Source organism: Scatophagus argus, chromosome 12, assembly GCF_020382885.2.
Source record: "Scatophagus argus isolate fScaArg1 chromosome 12, fScaArg1.pri, whole genome shotgun sequence".
Taxonomy (NCBI): Eukaryota; Metazoa; Chordata; class Actinopteri; family Scatophagidae; genus Scatophagus; species Scatophagus argus.
In genome coordinates this window covers 22,975,451-22,983,775 of record NC_058504.1, presented here as the reverse complement: position 1 = coordinate 22,983,775, position 8,325 = coordinate 22,975,451, and the positions used below count along the sequence as shown (strand labels likewise).

The 8,325-nt window shown below is 39.4% G+C and overlaps 1 protein-coding gene across 1 annotated transcript; it reads left to right on the top strand.

The window, feature by feature from the left end:
- The first annotated feature begins 422 nt into the window (after positions 1-422).
- Positions 423-3,161, top strand: LOC124068562 (polyadenylate-binding protein-interacting protein 2-like). Its single transcript, XM_046406914.1, has 4 exons — positions 423-572; positions 841-1,036; positions 2,134-2,328; positions 2,498-3,161. The coding sequence occupies exons 2-4, from the start codon at positions 896-898 to the stop codon at positions 2,561-2,563; spliced, it is 402 nt and encodes a 133-aa protein (XP_046262870.1). The 5' UTR covers positions 423-572; positions 841-895; the 3' UTR covers positions 2,564-3,161.
- Positions 3,162-8,325: the final 5,164 nt, after the last annotated feature.

The window sequence follows — 8,325 nt, the reverse complement described above, 5'->3', positions numbered from 1 at the left end:
TGACAGACAAAGCAAAGGCAGCATACACTGGATGACTATGTACAAAGCCAAACCTTGAGACAAACAAAAGTAAGCCAAATTAAGGAAAAGTTAAGAGAAGATTTAAATGAGAAGACAAAAGAAACAAAATACAAAACACAAAATCTCAACAGCAATTAAAGTACATTAAAAGCAAAGCAAATAAAAGGTCAACATCAGATACAAGCAAGCAATACAAATAAAAGAGCAAGAGCAATTTTTAAAAAAAGATTTTGGGTCACTGTCTCCCATAGCACGAAAATGTTTAAGTAATTATTAATATGGATGAAACCATGACACTAACCACAAAAAATGTCACAGATAATACAACTGCAAGAAAAACTTTCCTATTCTCCTATTCTCTAATTCATTTGCTTTTATTAATAGGTCAGGCAGCACGGGAAGGCAGCAAGACGGTTTATCCAATCATAATCGAGTACAGAGTGACGTTGCACATGTAAACAAACAGAGACAGAGCGGCCATGACAGTTACAGGAGAGTTCGAATAGAGTCAACCGTCTGGTCCGCTGTCGTCGAATATATCGGGTTTCCAGGTATTTCATCTATTAAAACACAAACGTTTTATTTTCTTATGATATTGTAATGCCATTAAATATCTGTGTAAATGGTTTTTTCTGTCAATGTAACTCATTTATTCTGGTCTTGTTTACTGTAAAAATGGCAGAGTCAGCGACAGGCGTTAGCTGGCTGCTATTGTCTGTCAGACCGCGGCCATCACAGTGACCCTGAACATTGACGTGATGGACGAACTATTCGGTATTTAACGGTTAATTCTGTTTTTTTCATTTACGTGTTTTGTAGTGTCGTCGGTCAGACTACAGTGACCGAGACTGTGTGTCCGTGAGATAGGACTGAAATGAAAGACCCGAGGCTCAGCCTTATCGCCCCGAACATGACGATCAGCAACGAGGTCATCCTGAGCAACCAGTTCAGCTTCGAGGAGGACCCGTTCGCTGAGTATATGTGGATGGAGAACGAGGAGGAGTTCAACAGGCAGGTGAGAACCAGAACCGACAGGACACTTAATGCGCAGGTTAGAGGATAAACACCCCGAAATCATGCTGTCCATGTAGGATGTCAGTAAGAAAGCTGATTTCTTCGGATGGAAATCAGGTCAGATTATATCATCAGAGAAATGAGGAGGGTGTGTACAACCACAGCTGTTTCACAGAAGACATCTACATAAAAATGTCCAATAATGTTTACTTTTTATGAATTTTATTTTTCTTGACCTTTCCTGGTGGTCAGTTTACTCAGTTCTATGGACCTTCAACGGAAACTGAAAGAAGTGATGAGTTGATCGAAGAAAATTAATTAACAATAATTTAGATATAAGTAATCTGTCATATTCAGGCCTTCTGCTTTTTGGTGCATTTTTTTTTAAATGAGTGTTTTCTGCATTTCTCCTTTGTATTATTGTAAACTGAGTTTTGTATGTATAAAACGACTTATTGGATTAGTTCTTTCAGGCTTTGGAACATTTGTTTAAGACAAAATGATCTATCTTAAAAATAAAATTCAACAGTTTAATTGATTTCCAGATAATACAAACCTGCCTGGAATGAAACCCTTGATATAGTTTACTCATTATGGAGCACATTGGTGATTTGTTTATTTTAGTGCATTTATTGATCTTCAACATTTTTCACAATGATATCATCTCACAGTTAGTACACTCTCTGACCCAGAGTCTGATGATTCAACCAGAAAAGTCTTGAACTGAACACACGGTACATTTGTCTTTATTGCATGAATCTTAACATCTGGACCGACCCACACCCACTGACTCAGAGTCTGTCGTTGTTGTTGTTTGGATTCTTTACTCTAACTTGAGTTTGTTTTGACTGTCACGCTATTAAAGTAAGTCTTAGCAAACCAGGAAAACCAGCAGGACTACAGTCAGTGGAGTGGCTCCAGGATGACATCATCATCATCATCATCTCAGATGACCTGTTTTAAAGCACACTGTAGTGGTTGACATGTTTATTTTACATTCCAGGCAGCAGTGACTTCCTATTGTTTGGGTGCAGGAGATACTTAATGTGACCCAGACTCATGATATCCATCATAAACTCTGTATGTGTGTGTGTGCAGGTGGAAGAGGAGCTGTGGGAAGAGGAGTTCATTGAGCGTTGTATGCAAGAGCTGCTGGAGGAGGAGGAGCAGTGGGAGTGGTTCATTCCGTCCAGAGACCTCCCATCTCAGGTGGTTAGTCAGTTGCAGGATCAGAGCAGTCTGCTGGCTCTGGACACAGACGTCCACACAGATGCAGACTTTGATGTCGTGGTGGTGAGTTCACAATCTGCTGCAGTGAATAAGGTGCTGTCATTCTGTAGAAACCAATACCTGCCAAAATATCAGTCGGACATTTAAAATTCAATCAAGTTAGTGTTCATTAATCAAGCAAACACACACACACTCCTACCTGTTGATGACATACTTCTCTTCTTTCCACCAGATTAACAGCAGTCTGAACCCTAATGCCAAGGAGTTCATCCCGGGAATCCAGAAACACATCATGTGACCCCACTAGCTCTGTCCCCACCCCAGTCCGCACTGTGACATCAACAAGATGTCTGCCGTATTTTCCAGTTGCCACTCGACCTTCAGTCTGACGTGTTGCCAAAGCTCTGCTCTCGCATGTGTTCAAGTTCCAAGTACTGTTAATGTTAGTTACTGCGATCCTTCACCTGTCTGTCCGTCTGTCTGAGCTAACTCTCTGAATGTAAATCAGCTAAGAGTGTTTGTGTTCACTTTAAAACTGGTTTCTGTTACAATCAGTTCTGACGTCTCTGCTCACGTTCTGAGCTTTTATTTGCACTTTTATAAAAACCTAAAAACAAACTTATTTAGAGTTTATAGAGCTGGTCTGATCTGGCTGCTTCGATCTTTAGGTTTGTTCTCTCTGCTTTTCTTCACCTTTCCCAGAATCCTATGTGTTTTTCCATCCCCGCTGGCCCTCAGGTCCGCTGGCACTCCGCTGCCACATCAACTGATGTTTGTTGTGTTTTTCTAAATGCACATAAAGTACTGTATAAAACATCGTACAAAGAAAAAATATTTGAAAAAAATATCTATTTTTTCTTAATCTATTTGAAAATAAATGTTTATGGAGAAAAAGACCCATGCTGTGTTGTGACTGCAGTTTTGTATACACAATTGCTTAATTCGTCAGTGTTTGATAACAACTTAGAATTATTTTGATTACTGAATAATCTCCACTTTATTTAATAATCGACTAATTGCTTGGTCAGCATAATTCCAGTAGAAAGGCAAAACTGATCAAAACCCAAACATATTCAGTTTGATATTCAGAAGAATGGACATGAAAAAAATATTCACATTCAATGAGCTGAAACAGGTGAATTTTTGATTAAATGGTTAACTTGCTCCAATCGGTCAAATTTGCTGTTGATAGTTAATCATTTCGGTGGAATTTATCACATATGAATCTAAAAATAACTCATCCCTGAGATAATCACTGTGACTGAGAAAAATGATCTGAGGACCAAAAAAAAATTTCTCTACCTTCATGGCACCTCCAGGTTTATTTGAACTATCTGAGAATTCAAGTAACTGACAATGCACTAAAATGTACAGACTGCAGAAAAGTGAAGCAATCATCATCTCTGGTCTGAACCACTAAAAATGTCTGTCACTTAACACGTGAGAAGCTCCTCATCAAGAGAAGCTTGAGGGACTTTCTCTGAACTTCAGCTGATGTTCATCACTGTGTAGGAGTCAAGTCAAGTCAAGTCAACTTTATTTGTATAGCCCATTTTTACAAGCAGTTTGTCTCAAAGGGCTTAACATAACATCAGCAACATCCTCTGCCCTTCGACCCTCACATCGACTAAGGAAAAACTCCCAGAAAAACCTTTAACAGGAAAAAATGGAAGAAACCTCAGGGTGAGCAACAGAGGAGGGATCCCTCACCCAGGACGGGCAGACGTGCAATGGATGTTGTACAGGCAGGAAAGCAATTTGCAACATGAGAAATGACATTACTAAAAAGATAAGCAAAACAAAATCTCAACGGTTTAGTTTCACTTTTTGCTACCACCTCAATATGATTTTAACATTTCACAAGTTATAGGAAATTTATAGTATTGAAAATTATAATGAACTGCTGTAACATTCATGTATTCTTTTTTTATGTGATGTTGAGCATCACTATCCTATCAGTTCGATTTCGGCCCGTAGGGAGAACCACCCCGCCCATAGTCGGTACATAGAGGAATGACAGGCAGATGTCAACAATACACATTGGGTTGGTCATAGAGCCGGCTACAGTTCAACTTGAAGATCTGGATGGAGAGATACCTGCAGAAAGATACAGAGAGAGAGAGAGAGAGAGAGAGAGGGAGGGAGAGACACAAGACTACGAGGAGCACTGGACACACAGTTAGTGACATAAAATAATGAACTGCATGTTAATCTGACGAGGGGAGAGGATAGAAGAGGAAAAGGAGGAGGGGAAACTGCTTGGTGGATCATGTTTGTGTCCCCCGGCAGCATAGGCCTATAGCAGCTTAGCTAAGATAGAGATTTAAAGATTAACAGTTAGTCAGACCTATTCTACCTGTGGCTATTTATCATGAGGTGGGTGAAACTATGCCTACCAGCCCTACACACTTTATTTGGTGCTAACTATATGCTTTACTAAACAGAAAGGTTTTAAGTTTAGTCTTAAAAGTGGAGGTGGTGTCTGCCTGTCGAACCCAGATTGGCAACTGGTTCCACAGCAGGGGTGCCTGATAGCTAAAGGCTCGTCCTCCCGTTCTACTTTTATAAATTCTGGGAACTGTAAGTAAACCTGCACTCTGTGATCTGAGTGATCTATTGGGAATATATGGGACTATTAGATCCTGCAGGTATGATGGGGCGAGTCCATTTAGGGCCTTATATTTAAGTAGGAGAATTTTAAAGTCTATTCTGAATTTTACCGGAAGCCAGTGAAGAGAAGCTAAGATGGGGGAGATATGATCCCTTTTACTGATTCCTGTTAAAACTCTAGCTGCTGCATTTTGGATCAGCTGCAGGTTATTAATAGAATAATTTGGACATCCTGACAATAGTGAGTTGCAGTAGTCCAGCCTAGAAGTAACAAAAGCATGAACAAGTTTTTCAGCATCACTCTGAGAGAGGACACTCCTAATCTTAGCGATATTACGGAGGTGAAAGAAGGCGGTCTTAGAGGTCTGTTTAATGTGATGAATAAATGACACGTCTTGATCAAAGATAACGCCGAGGTTCCTTGCAGTCGTACTGGAGGCCAAAGTAATGCCGTCCAGAGAGAGAATATTATCAGCTATTCTATTTCTAAGGTGTTTGGGGCCTAGAACAATGATCTCAGTTTTGTCTGAGTTTAATAATAAAAAATTGGAGGTCATCCAGTCCTTTATGTCCTTAAGACATGCCTGGAGTCTGGCTAACGGCTCTGTTTCTTCAGGCTTTAAGGATAAGTACAGCTGAGTGTCATCAGCATAACAATGAAAGTTTATGCCATGTTTCTGAATAATATTTCCTAGAGGGAGCATGTATAAGGTGAACAGGATCGGCCCAAGCACTGAACCTTGTGGAACACCGAGGCTAACCCTTATATATGAAGAGGAAACATTATTAACTTGAGCAAAGTGAAATCTATCTGTTAAATATGATTTGAACCAGCATAGCGCAGTCCCTGTGATCCTAGTCTCATGTTCTAATCTGTGTAATAAAATGCTGTGATCTACAGTGTCGAAAGCAGCACTGAGATCTAGCAAAACAAGTATGGAGACAAGCCCGCGGTCTGATGCCATGAGGAGGTCATTTGTGACTTTAACCAGTGCTGTTTCTGTGCTGTGATGGGCTCTAAAACCAGACTGAAACATCTCAAAGAGACTGTACCTGTGTAGGTGATCAATCAACTGATTTGCAACCACTCTTTCGAGTATTTTAGATAAGAACGGGAGGTTGGATATCGGCCTATAGTTTGCTAAGATGTCTGGGTCAAGTGAAGGTTTTTTAAGTAAAGGTCTAATAACAGCGGTTTTAAACGCCTGTGGTACATAACCTGTTGTTAAGGATAAGTTTATCTGATCTAAGAGGGAAACGCCAATCAAGGGAAAGACGTCCTTGAGGAGCTTAGTTGGGATGGGGTCTAAGAGACATGTAGTTGGGTTAGATTTGTTAATGCTGGAGGTCAGCTCGGGGAGGTCTATGGGCAGGAACCTGTCCAGAGATGGAGTAGGATTAAAAGAGATTACTAGAGATGGCACTATATTGGCTATTCTGGGAAGATCTTTATTGATTATTTCTCTAATGTTATTGATTTTATTGGTGAAGAAACTCATGAAGTCTTCACTACTAAGAGCTTTAGGAATACAAGGTTCAACAGAGCTGTGACTCTTGGTCAGCCTGGCTACAGTGTTAAAGAGAAAACGTGGGTTGTTCTTGTTTTTCTCTATTAATGTTGAATAATAGGCAGTTCTGGCTTCACGAAGGGCCTTTTTGTATGTCAATAGACTGTCTTTCCAGGCCCTCTGGGATTCAGCTGATTTGGAGGAGTACCACTTCCTCTCCATCCGTCTTGATGTTTGTTTAAGTGTTCTTAAATTTGAATTATACCAAGGAGCTAGCCTCCTATGATTTCTAACCTTCTTTCTCAGTGGGGCAACCATATCTAAAACTGTGTGCAACGTGGCTGCAGTGTTGTTGACAAAGGAATCAATTACTGCAGGAGTAACGTTTAAATCAGTACGGTCTGTTGTACTGGTACATGGAGCTGAGGGGAGAAGGATGTAGTGGAATCTTTTCCTTTCGGCTGCTCCTTTCAGGGGTTGCCGCAGCGAATTAGGAGGAGTTCAGACTAGGCACTGAGTGAATTGGATTCAATGAAGAGATAACCGTGGCCCAGGTGGATTCAAATATTGACATTTAACTTGAAAAGAAATTTACTTTTTTATGTTTTGGGTACTTGCTTAAGACACTTAGTTATGGGCCATGGAGGGCATATGACTCAAAATTTATGTTAACAAGTTTGTGAAACTGACCAAAGGGTTGCTTTACTTGTTTAGTTTTCTCTTTATGCGCCATATGTTGGACAATTCTAGCATAAGTGGGATTTTTCTCACAACTAGGGAGGGCCCCTATTAAAAAGAGGCACTTTACCCCCCACCCACCAGCAGGGACCTTACAGGATGGTTTGGGGAGTCACATTGTTCTGTGTCCAGTTGTGTTCAATTGTTGTATTATAATTAGTAATAGTTTTTTATGTTCTGAGCTAAATTGCCACACAAACCCAGTAACCCAGTAATGTCAGAGTATAATATTAAGATATTGTCATTGAATATGAATGGTTTGCAAAACCCTGTGAAACGCCAGAAGATAATGACCAAATTAAGGAAGGATAAGTCACAAATTATATATTTACAGGAGACACATTTATCTAGACAGGAAAGTGAGAAACTTAAGAAGTCTGGCTATACAAATTCATTTCAAAGTTCACTCCACCAAGGTAAAAGAGGTGTAATCATACTTGTCCACAATTCAGTGAAATTTGAATGTGTCAAAGAAATTAGTGCTAAAAAAGGGAGATTTATTTTTGTGAAAGGAAAACTGGAAAACAAAATGGTGACATTGGTTAATGTATATGCACCACCTAACAGTGGAAAACAATTCTTTAAAATCCTGCTAGATATCATGATATTAGAAATGGAGGGAATAATGATATGTGGTGGCAGCTTCAATATTGTGATGAATAGTAATCTGGACACAACAAACAAGAAAAAAAACTGTGTTACTGAAATGATTGAATGAGAATTTGGGATAGTTGATGCTTGGAGGGAATTGCATCCCTCTAAAAGAGATTACACACACTACTCAGTCCCTAATGACAGTTATGCCAGAATTTTTTTTATGAATAAGAAAGACTTATATAGGGTAAAGAAGTGCCAAATTCAAGAGGCAGAGGTATTGGATCATTGTGCGGTTTATCTTGAAGTCAAATTAAAAGTGCAAGAGTAAAGTACATTATGGAGGTTAAATGTTGGAATATTAAATAGTAAACCAATAGTAGACGAGCTGAAGAAAGTCTATGAGAAGGAAAAGCTGCTTAAAATTGAACAACAGCATAAAACTACATGAGACACCTCACTGCTTCCAAAAATGAAAGAAATTTAGGGATAGTATAGATGGTATGTTAACTACAGAAAGTGAAAAGAAGACAAGATTTCTAAATCAATCCTATTATGAAATGGGGCCGAGAGCAACCAAATTATTGGCAATCATAAACTTTTGGGAAGA